Genomic DNA, 27371 nt, shown 5'->3' with positions numbered 1-27371 from the left:
ATAGTATAAAAGGTAACTATAAAAAAGGCAGAATTTTTTATGTGTTTTTACACTAATGGGTGACAATAAATGCAAGTGTCTTGTAGAATGCCAATTAAGTTGAATCTTTTTTGTCAGGAAACTCAAAAACATACAAACCAAATCGTCGCACTGTAGGAACCTTGTGTTCAGCCTCGTGTTTCCTGAAGGGTTTGTTGTCGTTTGCATGGAGACAGCAGTGATGCTGCGCTAACAGATGACCACTGTACATCCCGTCGATTAATCAACATTAAGGTCTGACAGTGATGGACGAGGCTGCGGAGCTGTCTGCCAGTATCGCGCAAATAGTGCAACGACTGAAAGGGACACATTTACACTCTCAGCTGGAGAAACAGGCAAAAGTAAGTGGCTACAGCTAACCGACACCGCAGCGTGTGCAACACCAAATACGGTCACTGTCGTTTGTGATGCACCCATATTAAATACGTGTGTAGCAGCTATTAATCATGTGTTTTACCAGGAATGTTTGCACAGACCGGAGGTAAAACTTGAATCACTTAAAGATGACGTGCGGAGATTGTTAAAAGAGTCAGGTATGACGTCACTTTCTGACATGTTTTAAGGCTGTTCGACCTCATGCGGCGCTGCGCAGACCGATCGACATATGACATCACATTACCGCGAGAGAGCGATTCGACAGCACTGGGGTATTTATAGGTTTAATGGCAGGAACCATCGATTAATTTGTATAATATTATGAATTTTAGATTTTATAAAATTATTCAAAAGTTAAGAAAGGTAACAAATTGTGGCAAATAAGAAATATTCCTATTTCAACCATTTTTTTCAGCAAACACAATTTCTGCATTAATGAGGGACAATGAAAGGATGTGTCTTGTAGATTGTCTCTTAAAAATATAAATTATATTTGAAATATCATATAACACAGCATTCAAAACCCTCTCGCAGTGCTGTGATGTCATTTGCCGAATAGTCTGCGCAGTGCCACATGAAGTCGCATGGACCAGCGATGAATTCATTGCAGTGTTTGCTGCTGATGTCACTGATGCTACTAACGTGATTCTTTGCTTTTTTAGGTTGGGAGAGAAAATTGCAAAATGCAGTTTACAGAGAATTGCACATGTAAGAAGAACATTTATTATATTATCTAGATTCGCAATTACACAGGTTTATTCTAGATTACTTGCATTTTGTCATCATAAGATAGGGATGTAAAACAATAGGTTACTTTCGTAACCCCGGTTCTCTGAAACATCGAGTGGAGAGATCCACCTATGGGAAGGACATCCGTACCTGACCTCTACAGAAGCATCCAATTGCACCAAGTCTGGCTAGACAGACAGAAGCGCGCAGCCAATGCCAGGTAAGACCACACCCTCTTACCTGATGGCATAAAACGCCACTGCGCGCTGCTGCTCCTCAGTAAGTGTATTCGCTTCTCGTGCGGCAAGCGGGGCAAAGCTGGTGGATCTCTCCACTCGATGTTTCAGAGAACCGGGGTTACGAAAGTAACCTATTGTTCTCTTTCATCATCTCGTGTTCGAGATCCACCTATGGGAGAGACATGGACAGCTCCCCGATTGCCCAACACACTCGCAGTGAGGTATGACAGCCAGTATAAAAAATGGAACGGTCACCCCCGGGGGGGGGGGGGGGGCGGTGCCCGACACGTCCCATAATAATGAGCCCCACGCACACACACAAGTCTGTGGTGCGCATGCAAGGCAGAAAATATGTAAAAAGCACACCCTAGGGAAACCCATAAATGCAAAAAACAAATTAGGGCAAAGATGTGAATGCATGCTTGGTAACATGAACGAGCTCAAAACCCGTATGCGCTTTATTCCTACTATAAAGACAACAGTAGGAAAAAGGTGTGCAGCAGTGAAGGGCTATGATGACCCTACACCCAAAACGGAATGTGCTACTGAGGTTTTAGTAACATCCAACCGATAATAACGCACGAAAGTATGGGGAGAAGCCCAGCTCGCAGCCGAACAGATGTCCTGCAGTGACACTCCCCTAAACAAAGCCCAAGAGGTGGCCACGCCCCTCGTAGAATGAGCTCTGATATTCCCAGGTGGTTGCACTCCCTTCGATTCGTATGCCAAGGCAATCGCGTCCACAAGCCAATGTGAAAGACGTTGCTTAGATACGGGATTCCCTCTGTGAGGCGGCGTCCATGAGATAAAGAGCTGGTCACTCTTCCGGAAAACCCTAGTCCTGTCGATATACGTCTGTAATGCACGAACAGGACATAGAGCATTAAGCCTCTGATCCTCCGCAGAGGAAAAAGGTGGAGGGTGAAAAGCGGACAGCTCCAGCACCTCCGATGTGAACGCAGGGAAGCACTTAGGCATAAATGCCGGGTTAGGTTTAAGAAAAACCTTTTCTCCATTCAAAGAGAATTTAGTGCATGAAGGGTGTACAGAAAATGCATGCAGTTCGCTAACACGTTTTGCTGATGTTAGAGCCAAGAGCAGAGCTACCTTAAAAGACAGCAGCTTCAAGGAAATAACACCCAGGGGCTCAAAGGGGTATTGAGACAGAGCGTCCAGCACCATGGAGAGGTCCCATTCAGGGACAGACTTCCTGATGACTGGCAAAGAGCGACGGGCACCCTTCATAAATCTGCAGATTAAAGGGTGCTGCCCGACAGTAGAGCCGTCAAACCCTACGTGACAAGCAGAAATAGCCGCCAGGTAAACCTTAATTGTGGAAAAAGACCTGCCTTTATCCATAAGGTTTTGTAAGAAACGCAAAATCTCAGGGACTGAGCACTGATAAGATATGAGATCGTGCTCATTACACCACCCTTCAAACACTTGCCACTTACAACCATATAAGGACCGTGTAGAAACGGCTCTGGCATTTTGAATAGTAGCAATTACGCGCGGGTGTAATCCCAGCGCGTTTAAGTTTGTCCTCTCACGGGCCAAACCCAGAGAGCCACCCTGTCCGGGTGTGGGTGATAAATTTCCCCGTTCGCTTGAGACAACAGGTCTGTGCGGAGGGGGAGGAGCCACGGCTGGGCATATAGCAGAGGAATTATTTCTGCCAACCACGGGGCTTTGGGCCATCTGGGCGCTATCAGAAGGAGAGACAAGCTCTCCTCCCTCACTCTGGCCAGCGTGGGAATTATGAGGCACAGAGGGGGGAAAGCATACAGCAACACCTTGGGCCATGGGTGGGCCATTGCGTCCACCCCGAGGGGCGCGTCCAAGTCCTTTAGCGAGAAGAACATAGGACAATGGGCATTTTCGTGCGAGGCGAACAGATCTACGGTTGCCCGTCCGAATCGCCTCCATATCGCGTCCACCACTTGCGGGTGGAGACGCCAGTCCCCGTAAAGAGGGTTTCCCCTTGACAGAAGATCCGCGCCTCTGTTCAGAATGCCCGGAACATGCGTTGCGCGTAGTGACAGAAAAAACCCCTTGCTCCACACTAATAGCTTGTGAGCTAGATAGTGAAGTTTCGAGGAGCGCATACCGCCCTGGCGATTGATGTATGCCACCGCTGTGGTATTGTCGCAACGTACGAGAACATGATGTCCCCGCAGGCGCGGCAGAAAATGATTCAGAGCTTTCCATATGGTGAGGAGCTCTAAATAATTTATATGTGCTGAATGGAGACTGCTCGGCCACAGCCCGTTCACCGTTCTGCCCTCCTGGGTTGCACCCCAGCCCGTTAAGGACGCATCTGTCGTCACGACTTTCCGCAACATAACTGTCCCCAAGGGGGTGCCTTGTGCGTAAAAGTCTGCGTTCCTCCAGTGGCGCAGAGCTGCCGAACAGATGCGCGTCACCGTTACCACGCGACAGAGATCGCGTAACGGGCTGAAATGTAGTGATAAAACCCATTTCATGAACGGTCTCATTCTCAGGAGACCCAGGGGCAAAACCTGAATAGCTGAAGCCATAAGACCCTGTAGTCTGAGGCATGAACGATACTGCACTCTCTCCCCCTCTCTGAACTGTGACACACAATTCATTAAAGCGCGGACGCGCTCCTGAGAAAGATGCGCTCGCATGGAGACCGAGTTCAGTTTCAACCCCAGAAAAATCACACTCTGACTGGGTGTGAAATTGCTTTTGTTCACATTCACTCTGAAACCCAGGGACGTGATATGAGAGAGCACACGGTGGGTTTCCCGCAGCACTTTCTCTTTCGACTCGGCTATGATGAGCCAATCGTCTATGTATGTCAAAATCCGTAGACCTGACATTCTTAGAGGGGCGAGGGCCGCCTCCGTGCACAGACAGAACGTCCGAGGACTGAGAGAGAGGCCGAAAGGAAGAACTGTGAATTCGTAACATATGCTCTGATATGCGAAACGCAGAAACTTCCTGTGAGGTGGATAAATGCTTATGTGGAAAAAAGCATCCTTCAGATCGACTGAAGTGAACCAGTCGTTCTGTCTTATGGCTCGGGCCAGAGAACCGTGGGTTAACATTCTGAAATTGTATTTCCTTAAATGTTTGTTCAACACTCGGAGGTCTAAGATAGGGCGGAGGGAGCCGTCCTTCTTTGGAACCAGGAAATAACGAGAATAAAACCCCTGATTTATCAGATCGGGGGGCACCACCTGAATCGCACCCTTTCTTAGAAGAGAGGAGATTTCCTCTTTCAGAATGTGAGCGGAATTCTCTTCCGTGTGAGAGAAGAGAATGCCGTTGAAAAGCGGGGGTTTCCTGACAAACTGTAGTCTGTAGCCCTGCGTAACTGTTCGCATAACCCATTCGGGCGCTGCTACCGCCCGCCAGGCTGGCTCGTAACTCGCTAGAGTGCCCGCCAGCGTGGAGGGCGCGCAGCTGAACTCGTGAGCGCTCGGTAGACTCATTTGTGATACAATGGCGCCCTCTAGTGGACAAACAAGGGGCGACATGCGTGGGTTCAGAGAGGGGTTTATTCTCTGCAGAGAGATGTGCTCTCTCTGAAACGAATTCATTTGATTCGTTTGTTTTATTGTGTTTTGTGTGTTTTTTATATGTTTTGTGTTGGGAAACACTTGGGCCGAAGCCTTTATTTGTTGAGTGAGGGGAACAGTGTAAATGCTTGGTGTACATTTCCTCACAACCAACCCCCTGAACGTGGGGGGACAAAACACATCCACCGAACACACGGGCTGGGCAGCCTCTTGAGGGGGGTGGTCGACCCCTCCGTGAGAAAACCTCCGTCTCTTGGACGGGAGCTCCGGGGGAAAAAGAGAGTCCAATGGGCTTGTGGCCTGCGAACAAAGACCCTGTACCCCCAACGGTCGAACATCAGGCCGGCCGCTTGCGTTTCGGGATGTTGGGGGGCGGGTTGGGGGGTTTCCCCGCCGCAGCCGCGGCGGGCGGCGGTTTTCCCCAGGGTTTAGCAGACGGTGGGTTACTCTGCCGTGGAGGGGGTTTGTTGCGGGGCCTCTCCTTACTGTAGTGAGAGTGCCGCGCGGTAGCAGGGGGGTGAGGCGAACGTACAGGGGGCACCTGACGTGGGTTTGCCTTCCTTGGAAGGCAAAGCTTGAAAGCCTCGTCCTCTTTTTTTCTTATCGTCGCACCGTTGCTGCATCAAAGCCATGGCGGGGCCGAAAAGAGCCTGGCCGGGCTCAACCGGAGCACCAGCGATACGCCTCTTCTCACTGTCGGGAAGGCCCGACAGGTTAAGCCACAGCGCGCGCTCCCCTGCCACAGAAAGCGCCATAGAACGCCCGCACGCCTGGACGGCCTGTCGAGCGTTACGGAGGACGAGATCATTCACCGTCAGGATCTCCTTCCACAAGGTCGGTGAGGGAGACCCCTTATCGAGCTGAGCCCCCAAATCGTCCAGATTCTCCGCCTGGTAGGCGGAAAGGAGCGATGAAACGTTGAGGGCCCTCACAGCCAAGGCCGAGGCCTTATAAGAGGCCTGTAGAACCGATGCCGAAAAACGGTCCATTTTATTGGGCAAGACCGGCTTCGGGGGAGCGAGCAGCCCACCCTGGACGGGGTTAAGGTGCCTGGCGATAGACGGCTCGACCGTGGGCGGGTCGCCCAGGCCGAGAGCTGCCATGTCCTTCACCTCGAGGCCTGCGAGACCGTGTTTCAGATCGAGCGGGTCGTTCCAATAATGCCTCATGTGCTTAGCGCACGCCGGAAGAACAGGGAAGAGTTGTTTCCTCGGGCCGGGAGGGGGTCCCAGCACTTTCCCATCATAAATATCCCTCTCTTGGTCGGTAGCGCTCTGAGGGGCCGGCCACTCGATTTTGAGCCGCGCGGCCGCGCGCTCACACACCTCGAGAAGGATGGACTGAGGTAAAGCCGCGGGGGGGTTAACCTGGGAAGCACAAGAGGGCGGGATGGCCTCCTCGTCCTCTGAAGTCCCAAGAAGGTCCGCGTCGTCGCATGAACCGGCCGGTTCGCCTGCTAACGTAGCAATTTCCCTGAAGATGTCTTCTTCAGGGTATGCAGGGTTGGGCATGTCGGCCCAACTGAGGGAGGTCGCGCCCCCGGATGTCTCCGGTTGCGCGTCCGCTCCACCAAGCCCTTCATCCGAATCCGAAACGCCGTCCTCGCCACACTGGGTCGCAGCAACTTTAAGTCGACGCCGCAGCAGTTTCTTAGGCAGCGAAAGGCAATGGCTGCAATTATCCGGGTTTTGTAGGGCTTCCTCCGCGTGTTTGAGGCCCAAACAAACCACACAGAACTCGTGCGAGTCCTTAGCGGCGATTAAAGCTCCGCACGCGGCCGGGCAGGCCCGTGACGAAGATTTCCCGGGAGCAGCGGCAGCTTTAGAAAGCGACATATCGGCGAAAAATTCGGAGAAATCCGTGGCGGGCAGCCGTGGATGAAGGTAGAAAGAAAAACGAGCGTGGGCGGCTCGAGGATGCTAAAGAAAAAGCAGACACAGCTAACCTGGCTGGGTTGACAACTGTCACGTCAGGCGGAGGCTGATCTGGCGTTAATTCCTACTGAAGACAAATTAGTGAACAGCGAAAAACCAACCGAACTGTATCCACGTAGAGATAGCGAGAAGCGAATATCAACTGAGGAGCAGCAGCGCGCAGTGGCGTTTTATGCCATCAGGTAAGAGGGTGTGGTCTTACCTGGCGTTGGCTGCGCGCTTCTGTCTGTCTGGCCGGGCTTGGTGCGGTTGGGTGCTTCTGTGGAGGTCGGGTGCGGATGTCCTTCCCATAGGTGGATCTCGAACACGAGATGATGAAAGAGAACCCTTAAACTATCTATAATAGTCAAATTGGGAAATCCTAATTAGAACTGTAACAAAATTTACTCCATGGACTCAGTGTATTTACCTATTCCCAGCCCTAACAATACTGTATTTTACAGTGGTGCCCTGTGACTTCTTTTTTCGAGGGCGCTCGATGCGAAGTTCGTCAGAACATGTATGTAGCCCATCATGTGTGTGGTTCCTTATTTCAAAATATGTGTTCTGCGCCTCAAGCGATCCTATGTGCATCACGCGTCCTGTCAAAACAGTGCCCGCTACAGACGCGTCTAAAGGGTTTATAATAAAAGAGACACTCGCGTTTGCCAGATACTCGCATAATATCATGCGTAATCAGAGTTTAAGTGAGTGTCTTGCGTGTATTTTGTGAACATAAGCGTCTCTTTTATCATAAACTGTTTTGGCGCCTGTGCAGCAGGCACTTATTTTGACAAAACACGTGATGCACATGGTTCACATAACGCAACAAACACATATTTTGAAAACGCAAGCAACACACATGACACTCCAAACACATATTTTGAATTTGCGCCTCTCGGATGAGAAGTCACGAGCCGCCACTGGTATTTTATATCATTCTTATATTGCTCAGATCAACAGCAATGAAAAAGATTTAAGAGATTTAAACAAGATCAATGTAGCCTCTGACACATGCACTGAAAGAGTCCAGATTGTCCTTCCTCTGCCTTAAATGTTTATATAGTTTTACGGCAGGAACTGGAGCTCTTTTTAAGCAAAATGTGCAAAATGACAAGAGACAGGGTGAATCTATTAACCCTAAAACAATCCAGGTCCAAATACTGACATGAGTGTCTAATCTACAAGACGAATCACTTTAATGGTAAACTCCATAAAACCGTTTTACCTAGACATTGTTATGGTACAGATGAAAAAAAGCAATAAAAACATGCACATTTACAGTTAAAGCATATGACCCTAGACATTGTCCATTGTTTAATGCACAATAAATCACTGAATAAGAGAAATAGACATTAATAATGTGGTTAGTATTTAAACGTTTTACAGTACAAGTGTCCTGATAAATGTCTTTTATGGAGACATGAATAGTAAGGTCTGTCTTATGTTAATGTTTTCAAAATTGTAGGGGCAAATATTCATTAAGTGACCAAACATTTGCCGTTGTCAAAACGCTACACACATATGTGCTTTTTATGCTTTTAATTGCAAAACGAATGTTTGTTCATAGGGAGTTAGTCCTTCCTAACAGCATTCCACATTATATATTATAACATTCCCTGCAGGGATTTTCAGGCACATCATCTTTGAGATCATGCATTAATATTTGGCTTACAATATGAATTAGGTTTCAAGTTTTTGCAAGCCATGTCCTTCAATGTCCAACTCGCATGAACCTCACATTGTGCACAGTGGCATCATTGTCATGTAACAGAGATGGGCCCTCCCCAAACGGTTGCCATAAAGTTGAAAGCCCACAATTCTCAGAATTGCTCTTATATTTCTCTGGAATTAAGACGTTAGAAAACCACAGGGTGTGTCCACAATGTGTATGTATGGCTACAATTAAATTTATTAGACGACTTCATGTCTTTTTTTTTTAAAGAAATATGAATATATGTCTTATTTTAATAGATGTTTAAAGAGCTAAATTAATAAAATTCAGTGTGTATCCATGCGTGTTTGTGCATGTATGCTTTTTTTTACGGATGTGTTCGGATGGTGTAGACTTCCTCCTCCTGGGCATCCGAGAGCACCTCCCGAACACAACAAAGAGCCCTTGGCATATATGCGCAAAGCTCAGGTAAAATTTCTTTATTATTCTGTATCTCTGTTTGTTTTCTTTGTCTTTGCACCTTTTTCTCTGTAGAGTTTTCTCGCATACCATACACTTTTAAAAATACAGGTGCTCCTTCACAGTGATGCCATAAAAGAATCACCATCCAGTTAAAGTTACTTAAAAGTCCCATGTAGTTTTTTTTTTATAGTTTAAGAACCTTTTTCCACTACAATAAACCTGCAGATGTTAAAGGCTCTTAATACAGCCAAATATGGTTATTTTACTGCATTGTTTAGCCCCTTAATTTTAAAGAGTCTATATAAATATCTGATTGTTTGTGTATTTTGTAGGCCGCCTGGGAAAAGAGGATCACAAAAAGTTTAAACAGTATGTGTACTGAATTAGGAATCCCACTGGCACGAAAGGTAGATGTGTAAATCAGTGTTTTGCGTATGCGGTTGAAAAGCACAGTATTTTGATTTTTTTTTCTTGTACACTGTTTCATAGAGGTCGGTTTCAGAGCAGAAAGAGCTCACAAATAAATGGAACGAGATGGGAACTGATGAACCAGGTGATGGAGCCACTCGCAGTCTGTTGTCAGATTTTACACCCTGTCATGTATTAGAGGTCACATCTCAGTGGGTGTTTGTTCATGCATTGCAAAATGTTTACACACAGTCGTTTGGCTCGTACACAGAAGCCCTGAACAGTATAACAGCTCCATAACAATGCTATCAGTTTGCAGTGTGCATGATAACATTACTGCGGACACTGGAATAAACAGCCTTTCCTGTGAAACCAGAGCATGTCCAGACGCCTGGGCCAATTCCCAATAACAGGGCTCACTCTTTCTGCTTTTCTCTCAACTTCTTCGCTCCTCTCCTTATGAGATATATATATATATATATATATATATATATATATATATATATATATATATATATATATATCAAGTTTTTGCACACGCACGCACGCACGCACACACACACACACACACACACACACACATACATATATACATATGATATATAGATAGATAGATAGATAGACAGATAGATAGATTTTATATAATTCTATATAAGTCATACATTATATGTGAATATCTGACACTAGTGTAGAGATACTGCATTGCGGCAATTAGACGTTGTGAGTGTTATGAACTTTGTATTTCCTTTAAACTTATTTCAGATTTTTGAAACCCGCACTGTAGAAAAATATGTCAAATCAACACGCATACCGGTATATATATTTATGTTACTTTTACTAAACAAATTAAGTTAAACTATTTCCACTTTGTTTTTTTAAGTCAATTCAACCTACTATTTTAAGTTTTGACTTGGGATTTCAGTTGACAAAACAAGTTGTTTTAATCTCATGCTCCGTTTTTTACAGTGTGGTGATTGTCAATATTTTGTAACTGCTGGTTATCAAAATGAATCAGTGTAGCACACTCAGAAACCGTGGGCGGTTAGGCAGTTACTAAAATCACAAGGTAAAACATGCCATTGCTTGTTGATCTGGAATGTCCACTGTATGATCAATATAAAACATGACAGCACCTCACCCACACAAGGTTGAGAGCATACGGTCGTCATGATTAAATTATCTTCTATTTTAATACCTTCTATATCAGGGTAAACATATACAGATAACAAAATGTATACCTTAAAGTTGCTTTGGATTTGCAAACACATGACTTTGGTTAGCATTCTGCTACGTTACGTATGTTCTGTTTTATCCAAGTTGTCATCCTTACTGCTTTTCAATTACAGTAATTGAAAATATATTGCAGTACACGTTTGGATGTACCCTGATCTCTGTTTTATATTGCAGACCTAAGCAAATTCAGACCTGTTTATGCACCTAAAGACTTCCTTGAGGTGGGTTAAGTCTCGCTTGCTTAATGAGTTTATTGAAAACATCCGGTGCAAATGAGAAAGATAGGGGCCGGATATGAAGCAGCTGATTTGATTTTCTCAGGAAATGTTCAGCTAAATGACTTTTGAGTGAAAATTGACTGAAACATTGTAGAAGTGATTTGCACGAGCTGATCTTGATGCCGATCTTGATTTTTTGGGGGGTGGTTTTCCGGACAGGGATTAGTCTAAGCCAGGAGTGAGTAGGCCTCAGTTTAATTACAAAATACAGTTTAACTAGCTTTAAAGGGACATTCCACTTTAAAAAAAAAGCTCATTTTCCAGCTCTCTTAGAGTTAAACATTTGATTTTTAAAGTTTTGGAATCCATTCAGCTGATCTCTAGGTCTGGCGCTAGCACTTTTAGCATAGCTTAGCACAATCCATTGAATCTGATTAGACCAGTGTTCTTCAACCCTGGTCCTGGAGGACCCCCTTCCAGAATGTTTTAGATGTCTCCTTAATACAAACACCTGTTTTAACTTATCAGCTTGTTAGGGAGACATTCTGGAAGGAGGCTGATGAGTTGGCTCAGGTGTTTTAAATAAGGCTACATCTAAAACTTTCTGGAAGGGGGTCCTCCAGGACCAGGGTTGAAGAACACTGGATTAGACCATTAGCATCGCTCTAAAAAATATCCAAAGAGTTTCTATATTTTTCCTGTTTAAAACTTGACTCTTCTGTAGTTAACATGGCTGCTGGAGGTGCAATGATATTACGCAGCGCCTGAAAATAGTCCCCTTGGTTACTTTCAATGGCAGGGGACTGTTTTCGGGCAGTGCGTAATATCACTCCTGCTGCCGCCATGTTACATCAGCAAAGTTGTTGATTATTAAGCCAGAATGAGAGTATAGTCCTAACCATATCTCTCTAGAAACTCACAACTTTTATTTTTAAAAAATTATTTTAGTCTTAGTACATGATGTAACTACAGAAGAGTCAAGTTTTGAGTGGGAAAAATATCGAAACTCGTTGGTTGTTTTTTGGCCCGATGCTAATGGTCTAATCAGATTCAATGGATTAGGCTAAGCTATGCTAAAAGTGCTAGCGCCAGACCCAGAGATCACCTGAATGGATTCCAAAACGGTAAGAATCAAATGTTTAACTCTGGTGGAGCTGGAAAATTAGCATATTTTTTTTAAAAAAAAGTGGAAAGTCCCTTTAACAAACATGCCTTACTAAAAACATTACTTGTGTGCATTTTGAGGCAAAACAAAAAGCACTGATATATTTTAAGATATGTGAGTGTTTTTTTTTCAGTTTGGACTGCTCTTACATTTATTTTAGTCTAGGACTAGTCTAATCCCTGTCCGGGAAACCACCCATTTCAGCTCAAAACCTAGCGTTGATATGTTGCATTTTGTGTAGTGCCACAGAACTGCAATACTTGAACATAATCCAAACCGATCTCTGACGTCAGTCAACAGAAAACATTACACAGCTTAATAACTACCTTTAATAGACACAACATTCCTGGATAGGTTTTATGGTTATGAGGTGTTTGTAGAAAGTTCTTTGATGTGATTTTTTGTTGTTTTGTTATTGCTGTTTTTGTGCCAAAGACATCAATTATTGTGTTTTATTTGGATCGTAAGATTGTGTAAGAACACTCCTTAAGCAAACATGCTTTTGCTATTTGATTTGTTTTGTTATGTAAGACACTTGTTTTCTTCTAGGTATTGATTGCTTTAAAAAACCCTAATAATGATTGCAGTGAAGAACTCTCAGTCAGAAGCCACTGGGGATTAATCCAGGTTTCCCTCAATGTCCGTGACATTCCTCAAATGGTGAGCCAATCTGGGTTTCCCACTGATTTCCCCCTTCTGTTTCATTTAATCTAAAGCAGTGGTTCTCAATTTTTTTGGCATGCACCCCCCCTTGTGTAGGGTGCATCCCTTCGCACCCCCCCAAAAATTGTTTTTGTCAAATTTAAAATATGAATAAAACAAAACATATTAAATGACACAATGTAGTGCTTATTTTTCTGAGGTTTAATTACACTGAATTTATTTTATAACATTGCCCCCCCCCCAGTTTTAGAACCACTGATCTAAGCTGTGGCAGCCGGTGACTTCTTTTTTCAAGGGCACGCAATGCAAAGTTCGTCCCAACATGTATGTAGGCCGTCATGTGTGTGGTTCGTCATTTCAAAATATTTTTTTGACGCGTCGAGTGAACCTATGTGCATTACGTGTCTTGTCAAAATAAGTGCCTACTGCAGACGCGTCTAAAGGTTTATGATAAACGCTTGCGTTTGCCAGATACTCGCATAATCTCATGCGTAATCAGAGTTTACTGTTAAGGGAGTATCTTGCTTGTATTTTGTGAATGTGAGCGTCTCTTTTATCATACTTTTTTTGACGCATGTGCAGCAGGCACTTATTTTGACAAAATATGTGATGCACATGGTTTACATGACACTCCAAACACATATTTTGAATTTGTGCCCCTCGGAAGAGCAGTCACGAGCCGCCAAGGGATCTAAGCAAGCAATTTGCAACTATTGTAACTACTGAAGAAACCATTTCTGTATAATTTAACAAATTAAGAGATGCTGTGATGAAAAGAGACATTAAAACAATAATACCACATTGATGCTCAACTGCATTGTTCATGTTGGACACTGTTTGGAGTCAGTTTTCTTTCTTGTCAAACGTTTTCCTCTAATCTTTTTTAAACATTGAATAGGGGTAAGGATAAAACATTTGAATAATTATAACCTGTAAACCGTCTGTGTTGCAGAGGGAGATGTATCCAGAACTAGGCTTTTCTTATGGACAGCTTGGTATAGATGATCACACACATGTTTCTCCAGGTATTCATTCACTCCATTTATCCAACCCTTTATCTGTAGGGTAACAGCGTATGTTATGGACATGTTATGGAAGAGATTTTATAATGTTCAGTGACCTTGATGGTCTCCATGAAATGATCATGTTTCCACTCCCTAAATTCTGAAGTTGCTGTAGAGACCAATTTAGTGGCAGTCATGCTAAAAAAAGGCTCAACTATACGTGATGCATTTGCACTCACATTTTTATCTTTTGCTTACTCTTTGTCTTCTCTGCTGTTTCAACACAGATTTGTTTGAGAGTGAGCACATTCACATTGGAAAGAAAGGTGAGAATAAACACTTCTAGGTAATTTGATCTTGTTATCATGACACATATGCTTGTTTAGTTTCCTTGTTTGGTCTGCTATTTCACCTCAAACAATGAAGCCTTCTATCGGTTATCTAAAACATTTTTTGTCAGAAAAAGAGGCTACATATGATGAATGAGTTTTTCTTCACCAACTAGGATGAAATAAAACTATCAGTGCTGTAGGATAAATCACAATGCTTGATATAGTTGCTCTTTGGCTGAAAGCCCCACAAAAATGTTTATTGTCAGGAGTATATAGTAAAATGTGATAAAATCAAGCTATATGAATTGGCTTTTGAGAGCCTGTCAGGAGTGTAAAGTGAAATGTGATAATAATATGTAGGCTATAATGTGTATTTGTAGTGGTGAGTGAGCAGGACAGTGCTGCTGCCCAGCAGTACAGCAGACAAGGCTGCCCTACAGGTTTAAGGGCTCAGTTATGGACTCTCATTGTGAACTCTACCAACGATCCTGAGGTAACATACAGTCCTTTTCTGCCTTGCGTACAGATTGACCCTCAGAAATACGTAAACTTGTCATAAATATTTGTGCATGTTTAAACAATTGAAAGTATTTGTATATTGTATTTGATATTTATGGCAATTGTTGTGTACATGAACCAGAACCGACATTTTATGATATTTATTTGTACTTATCAGACGCATTAATTGCAAAATGTTCCACATGCTTTACATGTAGGAAAGGTGATTGTGAGGGTACCACGCGAGAAAGACAAGATTGCAGAAAAGGCTTAGCTGATCTTATTTGTTTGGACGCCAGAATTTGTTTGGTTTTCCAAAATAAGGAATTGCACCTGAATTGACTTGCAAAGATTATGTGATGCTTTGCACTGAGAATGATGGTAATTCAGGCTGATGTGAAATAGTGCTCATGATTTGGGTCCTATTTTTCCGATCTAAGCACATGGTCTAAAGCCCACTGCGCAAGTGCACTAAATGTGTGTCCGAATCCACTTTTGCTAATTTATCGAAAAGAAAAATGGATGGCGCATGGTCTGAAAGGATTGTCCATATTCTCTCAATGGGACACTCAACTTTTTTGAAAATATGCTGATTTTCCAGTTCCCCTAGAGTTAAACATTTGAGTTTTACCGTTTTGGAATCCATTTAGCCACCCGGGTCTGGCGCTACCACTTTTAGCATAGCGTAGCACAATCCACCCGACCCCCACCCCCGGCTGACCTGGCTGCATGGAGCACATGCACGCGCACACACACACAAAAGTAAAACGTCTTCGCATTGGTTAACTCATTCACCGCCATTGACGAGTTATCTCGTCATTTATGAGTTCATATTTAACTAATAAATATGCCTTTATGGACGAATTTCAAAGTGAAAGTGTAATACAGCTTTTATCCACCAGATAGCGCCAAACCGAATTTATCAAAAACGGAAGTTAAAAAGATTTAATGATTTATTTTAACTGCCTTTATGTTTGATAGTCATTCTGAGTCTGATCTCTAACATAAATTCCTTTACAAAAACGCAATTTTTTAAGCTTTTTGCTCAAAATGTTGTATTTTTGAAGAGAAATATCCATATTTCAGTGGTTAAATTAAGTAGAAAAAGTAAATATATAATGAAACGTTTTTTTCCTCATTTTGTTTGTTTGTTTGTTTGTTTATTGTTTGTTTGAAAGCAGAGGGTGTGTTCTTTAATTTGATATAATTTGTATGTTTATATATTTATAGAAAATAATTTTTCCTGCAAGAAATTTTGTGAAAAATTTGTTAAAATCACAAAAATGCAGGTGGGCAACTTTTCTCAAAAAGGCTGGTGGTGAATGAGTTAAGAACACACTAGCTCATAAATAATAATGAGACACCGATGCGCTGTGATGTACTATAGTACTTTGCCACGTCACAGCCTGTGACGTTGACACGATATGGAGTTTAAACCTGGAAGACAAAAATATCACAAAAAAAGCTAGTTTTTAACTAGTTTTCTCCAAATGTTACAATTAAAGCAACACTATGTAGTTTCCATGTAAAAATGACTTACAGCTCCCCCATGTGGTTGAAAAGCGCAACAGTGCCTGGTATCAGACACTCTTCTGCAGGCAGGGGGAGGGGCGGGGCTGTGTGCTCTACCCTCCACTGCCACTTTCAGAGTGTGCTTGTAGCAGCTAGGAGGTTGCTCAGGTTGCAGCAACAGTACAATTTGTCCAGTTAAGAGTTGTTCTATCACTGAAATCATTTTAGAGACATTATTTAAAGGTAAAAAAAACTACATAGTGTTGCTTTAACAGATGCTAACGTTGTCTTTTATGATGTGCAACCCAACTAACTGGTTAGTGGTTGGTTAGTGTTCCATGACACTTTAAACAGATAAATGTTTATAATAAACACTGCAATATTACATAATTTTTTAATATATTTAATATCAGATAATATCAGATGTCTCAGATATGACAGAGTAGGTACTCACTGTGATTCTTCACCCACTGGGTTTTCATACCTAAAACAATATCTGCCAGGATGTCTGGACCCTCTAATTAATATAACAGTAATATACACATCTGAATTTGTACCCTCGCTATCTGTTAAAAAGAAGGCAAACACCTGTGTGGGGCGACACATTTTATACAAGCACAGTGATTCTTGACCCCTCGAACTGATGTGGGACATGATAGCATGATAGGCGATAGCATGGCAGAAGTTTTAAATGCTATAGGAGGAACAATTATGTAAATGTTTTTTTTATTAAACAGGACATTACACATTATGAACAGCTGAAAGCTAGAGTCATACACCATGACCTGCTGGTGGACAACCTCATTTATAAGGTACACATCATTCAACAAGGAGTAGTTTCAGTCCTGAATGCTGATTGGTCTATAGCCATGGTTTATTCATGATTTAGTGACTGAGCTACTATTAGTGTCACTGTACACTACCAGTAACTAATAGTTGTTATGTTAATGTTCACGTCTCGAAGACTAACTTTTAACAGAAAGATGACATGACATATAACATTTGTGTCCTTAATATTTGTCTTATGCAGTAACTGTTTATAAAAGCAATCAGGCCTTTTCATAGGTATAAACCAAATGAGTTATAAGTCTCAAGTGTTCTGTATACATTTAGCCGATGGACAGATTAAATGAAAGATCAAAGTCTTCTGTATAGCTAGTGCAGAATGTCAAGCGCACCTGTCTTTGATTAAAATAACGTATTGTTTTGGCTCACAGGACGTGAAGCTCACGGCAAGTAATGATGATTATTACTTCGTGTTCGAGGACTATTTATATCAGGTGAGTGAATGCATACCGCAGTCTCTCGAGTCTAAAACCTATTCCTTTTAGGAATTTTTCTTACTGACCCATAAACAAAGCTCTGTTAATCTAAGAGGGGACAACACATTCCCAAAATATTTTTTAAATGACTTCGATATAGTCCTGTGTATACATATCGCTGTAGGCTATCGTGAGAATGCAAATCCACGTTCTTTGGATTCATGTTCCTAGAACTGGATGGATGGATAGATACGGCTGGCTTGTATAGTCTCACAGATAGCTTCTTTAAACAAGACTCGATTTACAAGGAATTCATGACTGTTTCCTTAAAGGTGCAGTGTGTACATTTCAGGAGGATCTATTGACAGAAATGCAATATAATATGCATAAATATATTTTCAAACTGCTCTACAGAGCGTGTTTCTGCACTGTTGTCTCAGACGATGACATGTTTGTCCTGTGGCATCTATTCTATGCGTTTTAAAATGGAGGGGTGATGCAATACTCCATCTCACCACTAGATGTTGCTAAAATCTACACACTGCACCTTTAAGATTGGAGCTTTTCCAGCGGTTTATATTCACTTTTAGTTTTTTCACTGCAAAAATCTAACAAATTAAAACTGTTAATACATGCTGAGATTGTTATGTAACATATTTTTTCTCCTAATAGTATTAATGGCTGCAAACAACATCTGTTAGTCTTAAAAGTTAGCAATTTGAGAAGGATTATACACAACACTCAGATTTTTTAAATTGGTGTTGTAGGCATTTTGGCTTGTGTCTCCTGGACACAAGCATTAGTTTCCCTGAATTTGGCTGAAATATAAACAAAAAGCCAAGTGGTTTGGGTTTCACGGGAGAACAGTACGTTGTCATTTTTGAAACGTTATGTGGGTTGCAGGTGTGAGGTGATAAAAGAAGCCAGGTTGCTTGTCAATATTGGTTTAGTGTGGACTCTTTGAGCAGTTTAGCAATTTCAAAGACTGTGTGGTTTGTTGAAAAATGATCCTCTGTTGATTTTTTTCCCCTATTATACAGAAGTTACACTTACACACTATTGTGACATTGGCAATATAAGTCAGTGGTTCTCAAACTGGGGTCCGGGGCCCCCAAGGGGCCGTGAGATGGTGCCAGGGGGGCCCCAGTTTTATGACATTTTATAAAATACATTAATTTATCATGCATTCTGTGAAATTAAACCTAAAAAAAATAAGGCAGCACTACTTTGTATAATTTAATGTTTTGTTTAATTAAAATGTGAAGTTTTAGAACTGTTTTTTGTCATAAATGTTCTTTGGAGGGGCCGCGAAGGAATGCACTGTACACAAAGGGGGCCGCACGCTGAAAAAGTTTGAGAACCACTGATATAAGTGATAAAGGCTGCTGTAATATAAGGATGGTTGCCAATGTGTTCTTACACTGTGCTATTACACTGTTAGGAAAAAAATCTAGGGTGGTACCTGGATTTCACAGATATTAATGTTGTTTAACTGAAATGCTATTCAATACAATGGTACAATGTGTTGCAAGGATTGTATTTGGCAATTAACATGCTGTGTGATAGAAATGTATGTGAAATGTTTTGGCACTTATTTAAGCATTGTTTCTCACTACAGGTTTTGCTCTGTTTCTCTCGAGACACTGCAGTTCTGGAGCACTTTAACTATAACAGCGCTACACCACCTACATCTTCCATCCAAAGTAATGCTTTTGCATGTTTATCTTTTTTGCTATGCAAAAATATCTCCCTTGGCTTTTTTATAGTCTATATAAATTTTCTTTTTAGGCAAGTCTGGCTCAGAGCAGTTTCATGTGGTTTATCCTCCAAATGGTAAGAAACTAGATTTTATACGTGTTCATACGGCATCATGTCCCAGCATGCACCTTCTAGTCAGCAAGTGACTTTACCTGTGGAGCTATTTGAAATTTGTCTGAACCCTAATAGACCTTTTGCGAGTAGACGTCACGTCACGAGTAAAACGGGTAAGATAACTCACTAGAAAATGTCTTGTTGTGCTGTTGAGTGTCTGAATAGGAATGCCAAAAAAAGATGGCCTTCATTTTAATAGAATACTGTCGTCGAAGACACCATTTGAAGATAATGTAGGGGTTTATGGCTGCAATAAGCCCTTAAACGGACAGACTGGAGCGATGAAATCATCTAAAAATCTTTTAATAATTAGAATAGAAAATAATTAGAGAAGATGTCCAGTGTTCTGTCGAATTCTGTTCCCACTATGTGTTTCTTATAGCGTTTTTATCACTTTCCATTATAATTTATTTAGAAAGATTTAAAATTTGAAGGGATTATACTGAAATAATAATAAAGCAATAATATCAGCATTCATCATTTTTCCATTTTCTATGATTTCTTTTTACCTTATATCTTAGCCTATATGTCTTCTTCCTGTTTGTTTTAAAATTACTTAATAAATATATAAATAAAGCGTACACACGCACACACACACACACACACACACACACACACACACACACACACACACACACACACACACACACACACACACACACACACACACACACACACACACACACACGATGTAAAGTGTTATTAATATATAAACAGGCCTATGCATATTCATTTGTATGTAAACATAATAGTTTTAGAACAAACACGTAGGCTATAATATAAGGAAGAAATAATAGCAAACAGGAAATTGATGAAATATTTAATAAATGGTATTATATAGAATTCACTTTTATATGTACTTTAGCGATTCATACAGTAAAAATAATTGATTTACCAATAAAGAACAATACATATACATTACATACACGCACATATATCAGTAACCAAGCCATTTAAACTTTTAATTTATCTAAAAAATAAACTTAATGTGATGAAAATGCTATAAGAAACATTGCACTAAAGGGAAACATAAGGAAAACAGACTTCGAAGTTCGACAGAACACTGCGACCATAACAATCACAGTTTAACGCTATAACACTTCACACCGCTACTGCAGAGCTGTCACTTTCTGCCACCAGTTGGGCTCCGCCCACAAAAAATGTCATCTCTGTTTGCAAACACGCAAATGGTTGATTCTTAAATGATTAGCAGCATCAGCAAATAACTGTGTGCAAAGAAATGTATTGCTTGTAAGTCTGTTTAATGCAGATATGTGACCCGCAAAAGGGTCAAATTTTTTTAATCGAAATGTTTACATTATCTGAATGTGGAGTTAATAGCTTTCCATTGATGTATGGTTTGTAAGAATAGGACAATATTTCAAAATATTGAGAAAATCGCCTTTTAAAGTCAAAATAATTCATTAGCCACTGCATCCACCCACAAAAATAAAGTTTTGATATATTTATGGTAGGAAATTTACAAAATATCTTTACGGTACATAAGAAAAATCGATAATTTTGACCTGTTTATTTGTCTTTTGCTACAAATATACATGTGCTACTTCAAATGTAATTCATGTTATAAAATACTACATCTCTGTCTCACAGGTGTCATCCCATTCCATGGCTTTTCAATGTATGGTAAGTTTATAAGAATGCATCCCATAATCTCACATACCTGTATAATCTACATTTTTTCCTTTTTGTACTGTATGTCTACCGCAGTGGCCCCGCTGTGTTTCCTATACAACGAACCGTCCAAGTTGTACAGTGTGTTCAGGGAGATGTACATTCGCTACTTTTTCAGACTGCACTCGATATCCTCACACCCGTCTGTAAGTGTGTCATCCAACATGTGTGGTTATTGCTTTTCTGTTGAAATGAAGCTTTTGACCTCACCTAATCTGTATGTCAATGTGTGTTGTTCGTCAGGGTTTAGTGTCTCTGTGCCTCCAGTTTGAGAGATTACTGCAGACTCAACTTCCTCAGCTTTTCTACCATCTACGAGAGATAGGAGCTCAGCCGTGAGTGCCTACATCAGTTAACTAATATTATTGTACACTTTATCTGAAAATGTGTCTTTATTCAGGGTTTGGCAGATCCCTAATTCAAAGATTAAACTTGATAAATGTATATTATTCTGCACTGTTGTGTGGCTTATGGTGGAGAGATGCACTATTGGGGCAGTTTCCCGGACAGTGCTTATCCTAGACTAGGATAGTGCTTGTCCCAGACTAAAATGCATGTTTGAGCTGCCTTAATTTAAAGCGACACCATGTAATATTTCAACCTTCATAATAGGGATGGGCGATATGCCCTAAAATCCATATTGCGTTATACATTGCAGCCTCTTGCGATAGCGATATGTATTGCGATATAATAATTTCAATAGACTCATTTCAGAACAGGTTATATAGACCCTTAGAAATGCCAAACTGCTAAAAAAGTAAGTAAAAGTAAACCGTTATGCCCAGATTAGTCTTGTTACCTCTCTAAGCTGGAAATTTTGCCTGACACACTCTACAGCAGGGGTGTCCAGACCTTTTTGTGTGGTGATCTACTTTTAAAATGATAAAGCTGACAAGATCTATCTGCTAAAAAACAGAGTTAATTATTTTTATAACACTAAACACTTTAAATGCTTGTGGGGACTATAATGCATATATATACTGCATGTTTCACAATTACTGGACCATAATGCCAATTTCGCGCGTGGAGCAGCAGTTAACTTATGTAACTTATGGCTTAAATCCAAAAAATAGATGTTGCATCGGTCTTTTTCATGAGTTCCTCTGTTTCGCTGACGCTTTCATCCATGTTTATTCGGCTGCAGCTCGTGGCTCTAAAGTTCGCGGGTAGATTGTGTCATCAACATGCATTATCGCGATAGTGCAATAGATTTAAAATCTCTATCGTATGCCAATTTTCTATCGTTTATATTGCATATCGTTTATATTGCCCATCCCTACTTCATAATACATTTTCAAGACCCTTGTGATAGTACATCGACTTTAAATAGGTTGAATGACATGTCTACCATAGCTTGACGGGGTCTGTATTGCTTTTACTCGTACTTTAAAACTTAAGGTTTCTGGTAGTAACCAGACTACAAAATTAAAAAACTACAAAATTCGACTGCTTTACGGCATACGTCACTTCCTCCACACAATTTTTCATTTATGTGAATTTTGCTGGAGGCTACTGAAGGAGTGTAGAGAGCAACTTCTATTATATGTATCTGTGGCACCGTGTTAGTGTCACGGACCTATGACACGGGTGACCCGGGTTCGATTCCCCTTTAAGGCAATTTTTTATATAAACTCACGATCTTGATTCATACATAAATGCGATATTCTTTATAAATGACAGCGATTATCTTGCATATAGTTCCCTGTATTTAGATGCTGCGTTCACGTATTTATCTTTCTTTTACTGTCTATGGTATTTACATTACAATACAGGATGCTATAGCAGTCAAACTTGCTCAAACTCACACAGTGTAAAACCAAACCCTTATTCATTCACCAATAAGATCCGAGCGTTTCTCTCTTCTCTCTTCCTCATTTGCTGCGTTCCGCTGTCACTCACGTGACATATTACAAAGCGGCAGACCTAAACACATCAGTTTACTTGGATTAGGAGCGACAATTATCACATAAAAGAGAGGAAATACGATCGCCATTGCGGAAAATCCTGGTGGCGAGGGAGAGAGAGACGATGCAACAATATTTGTTTCGACAAAAGCAAGGAAATACTTCTGGTCGTTTCTCAATGGGAAGGCTGCAGCCTCCGGAGGTCAAATATACAGGCTGCATACGTCATCAAGCAAGTCATAAGCATACTGCAACAATTTACGATTAACTAATTATAATAGTCAACTTTATAATTGTTAATATTCTGAAATAAGACAGTCTTGATGACGTATGCAGCTTAGAAATACGACATCCGGAGGCTGTGTGGGTGATACATTTACATTAAAGAAGGGACCCTAGCCATTATCTACAGACCACTTGGGCAGAGCACAAAACACAGCTTAGTAAGGCTATGACAACATCATATGCAATACTCACAAATGTAAAAAATCTAGTTATGTTGAAATGCTTTTCTTTGCATGTGCACAGGTTTTTTATTGATAATCATCTAGTAGTTGTGCAACTTTAGCATCCATTTGACATTTTTAACAAACTGTGATCCCAGGTGAAAAATTAGTACACTTCCATAGTGTACTTAAAGTGCTTTATTTTCGCACACTAATTTTGTACTTAATATACTAAAATTTCCTCTTAAGTACTTCTTAAGATGTTCTTAAGATCATCTAAGTGTACTTTGCTGTGCTATTTTGAGACACCATAAATATGAACAAAAATGTGCTATAAATGTATTTAAAAAATGTATTTACCGGTAGGTACCACTTGTAGTAAACTTGAACCCATCTTTGTATGAAAGTTCAGTTCAAGTTTAATACAAGTGTTGTATTAAACATGGTGTCTCAAAATAGCACAGTGAAGTACACTTAGATTATCTTAAGAACATCTTAAGAAGTACTAAAAATGAATTTTTAGTATATTAAGTACAGAATTAGTAAATAAAGCACTTTAAGTACACTATGGAAGTGTACTACTTTTTCACCTGGGATATTTTGTAAAAGTGCAGCTCCATCTAGTGGCTCACTTTTGTACATACAATTATTACAATAACTTTCCTGAAGCAGATAAGGACTGAAAGGGTTTTAAACGAGAAATAAAATTGTAAATTTTGGAACTTTTTGTATTTTAATGTGTTTGTATTTTATTGTAATGTGTGTTTTTCCTCTGTGTATGCATCTTTTTTTTAAGATTACGTATTGCCTTTAAGTGGATAGTCCGGGCCTTCTCTGGATATCTGTCGACTGACCAGCTCTTGTTGTTATGGGATCGTATCCTAGGATATGACTCCTTAGAGATAGTGGCAGGTGGGTCCGTATTTCTGATGTTTGAACTTTTGCCAATTGTAAACGTAAATTAATTTCATATCATATCATTAAATGTCAACTTCATATTATATCATTATATGTCACTGGTTAAACATAACTGTCACTTGATGTCAATAACCAATCAATTTTAAATCTAATTTACATTCATTTATAAATAGACGTCTATGTTAGTGCACACCTAAGTAAGAAGGGAAAGTAAGTCATATGGAATAAACCCAAGTTCCTGCATGTGATGTGTGATCACCTGACTCTCTTTTTTAGTTTTGGCCGCCGCAGTTTTTGCCTTCCGAGCTGAAAACCTGATGGAAGTGACGTCACTGGCATCGGCTGAGGTTGTTATTTGCAAGCAAGTGTGTGCGTGTTTGTACGAACGCTAATGAATACAGAAATAGTGTCTAGTAACCCAGTCCACCCAAGGCACATGTTTAAAAATTGCTGGGATGGACACTTTTAAAAGCGGACCAAGTTCCACACGCCTAAAATGTTTAGATGTGATGTCAAAGCTGCTGGAAATAAGCGTGACTCTAGGCACTCTTTGTGTAACATTTTCAAACATAGCCTATTACTTTTTCAAAATTAAAGATACTCTATTATACTTTTTAATATTTTGTCATATATTGTCTGTTCATAGTATTAGTTATCATTATTATATTTAGTGCACCCCCAAAAATCCTGTCATTATTCACCAACCTTATATACTTTTTTCATGCTGTTTTTTTATTTTGAAAACTCTACCTGCTACCATACAGCAAACGTTCATAATGACCACATTTGTCAAACTCCAAAAGGGACAAAAAATGAACCACAAGAGTAGCCAATATGACTCGCATGCTATATTTCAAGCCTTACGAAACCATAGACTGAAATTGAAGTCATTATTCTCCAATATTCTTTCTTTCAGTGAGCTGTTCAAAAATTCACCATTTGTGTTCTGCTGAGAAAATAACACAATGTAGACAGGAGTGTAAATAATGGCAGAATTTTTTGGGTGAATGGTTCCTGTAAGATTTTAATGTCCAAAATATTTACAGTAAATGTCTTTACTTCCAGCTTTTATTACAGCATCTTATGACAATTTGGAGGGTTGCATTATCGGATGCTGTCGCTTGATTGACAGCCATAGTAAAAGTGCATTTGACCTGCTGGCATTAATTCCGGCTGTAATCTGGGCCCCAAGGCGCAGTAAAGATGCTGTTGGACAGTATTTGCCTGCTTATGTACCACCTGGCCCCTACTGGAGAAAGTATCATAACACGTTGTATTTTTAGTGCCCTGGCCTGGTCATGAAACATTAGGAGGAGACATGCTAACTTGATAGGAGCCTCTAAATTTATTTGCATCCAATTGCAAAAGGACAGAAAGCTTGGGAACACTCGATTCCTTCGGAAGGCCCCCGCCCGGACGGCTCCTGTGAGACGGATGTGCTCTTAGCACCTTGTGAGCTCTTGGGTAGCATCAAAGCAGGCCAGCGGACGCCATTTTGTGAAAGAGGACTTAAGTGTTCATTGCCAGATAATATAAATTAATGCCTCTCTCGTGCAATACTTAACATGATGTGCCTGACACTGCCCTAAATATATAAAGGCATGCTCGCACATCTTTCCCTAGTTTTTAAGACTTTTCTATTTTCTCTTCTTGTAGGCTGTTCTTGCTGATCTCTCAACTTTAAAGGTGATGCCACTGCTACAGATCCTCCTCTTCGCTACTGCCATCTAAGGAACCTACGTATTGCTGCTTAAAGCAAGTGCTGCTGACCCTATTTACTGTACTTTCTTAATTCTGGTTGCTGGTGTTATTATCAGTCTGGTCTTCTTGATTCAAATGCTTCTCCTCTGAAATGACCAATCCTAAAATGTCACAAGGTGATGTGCTGCCTCTTTAGGATTTATCTGATTTTTTCTGATGTTATGAGGCGTGAACCTTCAGGATTGGACGGCCTTTTAGATGTGGGCAATGAAGCGGTCATCAAACACCACCTTCAGGTTCCTGACTGTGTTGACTGGCGTTAGTGTAAAAGATGGATTGGGTTTGGTTGTTTAACACTATGAAAGCAATAGAGAGGATGGTGTATAAAGTTAAATATACAGTAATGTGCGAAAGTCAGTATGCCACCAATAAATTTGTTTTTGGAACGGTATATTAACCATATACAGTACTTTGCAAAAGTCTTAGGCCACCATCACCAGCTTTGTTGTTTTAGCAAAGTTTTAATGTCCATCCATATTTATTTTTCTCTTTATTTTTTAAAGATACAAACAGAAAATACAGGAAATACGTAATAACAAAACAATTTTCAGAACTAAATGTCTTCTTCAGGCATCAGTCAGTATTTAGTGTGACCTCTCTTGGCACGAAACGCATCTTGAGCTTTTTTAAGGAAACTGAAGTCCTGGAATTATTTGATTAGAATTTGAAATTAGGATTTAATTTCATTTAGGTTCAAGAGATCCTGCAGCTGCCTGCTATTGCTCAAGTGCAAGGGGAGTTTACCCTAAATTCTTGACACTTCAGCTTATACTTTTATACTGTTTTTAATACTACATACACATTATTACCTGTATTTTCTGGTTGTATTCTAATAAAGAGACTGAGAAATAATTATATGTGATCACTGTGACATTGCAAAAACAACTAATCTAATGGTAGCATGGTGGCCTAAGACTTTTGCACAGTACTGTATGTTATTTATTAGAATACAGATAGAAAATATTGAACATTTTATGCAGTATTAAAAAACAGAATACAATAAGCTACAGTGTCAGGTATTTTAATGTGAGCTACCCTTATACACCTGAGCAATAGCAGGAACCTGCAGGATCCCTTAAACCTAAATGAAACGAAAGCCTAGTTTCTCATTCGAATGACTTCAAAAGACTTTTATTTTTATTTTGTGTACACATGTTCCTGTATTTTCTGTTTGTATCTTAATAAAGAAACCCAAAAAGTCATTTAAACTAATCTTAAAACAACAAAGCTAGTTGTAGCCTAAAACATGTGCAGAGTACTGTATACATGAACTTGACATGACTCTGTAAGTAAATATATGTAACTGATATATCACATTGAAGAATCATATGGTCATGAGACAGTTAAGAAAAGATAAGGTCTTTCATGATATAACATCAACTCTATAGTTTGTGTATATAGTATACTATAAAGTATATTTAATATGCAATAGTTAAAATGACATATGCCGTTGTATAAGTTTGGTCTCAAAACAATTATACAGTACATAAAAAAGATGTATGCTGA

At 40.5% G+C, this 27371-nt stretch overlaps 1 protein-coding gene across 1 annotated transcript; it reads left to right on the top strand.

The window, feature by feature from the left end:
• tbc1d19 (TBC1 domain family, member 19) lies at window positions 1–27074 on the top strand. Its single transcript, XM_055211236.2, has 21 exons — window positions 1–380; window positions 500–572; window positions 1077–1122; window positions 8908–8983; window positions 9310–9384; window positions 9467–9530; window positions 10793–10839; window positions 12551–12661; window positions 13617–13689; window positions 13956–13994; window positions 14381–14493; window positions 16748–16822; window positions 17228–17290; window positions 18891–18975; window positions 19061–19105; window positions 20756–20788; window positions 20873–20982; window positions 21080–21171; window positions 23983–24098; window positions 24381–24451; window positions 25761–27074. Exons 1-21 carry the CDS (start codon window positions 285–287, stop codon window positions 25833–25835), a joined length of 1578 nt encoding a protein of 525 aa, XP_055067211.2. The 5' UTR covers window positions 1–284; the 3' UTR covers window positions 25836–27074.
• Window positions 27075–27371: the final 297 nt, after the last annotated feature.

This window comes from Misgurnus anguillicaudatus, chromosome 21 (assembly GCF_027580225.2).
Source record: "Misgurnus anguillicaudatus chromosome 21, ASM2758022v2, whole genome shotgun sequence".
Lineage (NCBI taxonomy): Eukaryota > Metazoa > Chordata > Actinopteri > Cypriniformes > Cobitidae > Misgurnus > Misgurnus anguillicaudatus.
This window is presented reverse-complemented; position numbering and strand designations above follow the sequence as displayed.

What these genes read in the sequence shown, in the direction of transcription:
- tbc1d19 (XM_055211236.2), top strand. Translation starts at nt 285, where the DNA reads ATGGACGAGGCTGCGGAGCTGTCTGCCAGTATCGCGCAAATAGTGCAA. An exon ending in TCACACACATGTTTCTCCAG is followed by an intron (nt 13,690 to 13,955) that starts GTATTCATTCAC and finishes GTTTCAACACAG; the next exon opens with ATTTGTTTGAGAGTGAGCAC. An exon ending in ACTCTACCAACGATCCTGAG is followed by an intron (nt 14,494 to 16,747) that starts GTAACATACAGT and finishes TTTATTAAACAG; the next exon opens with GACATTACACATTATGAACA.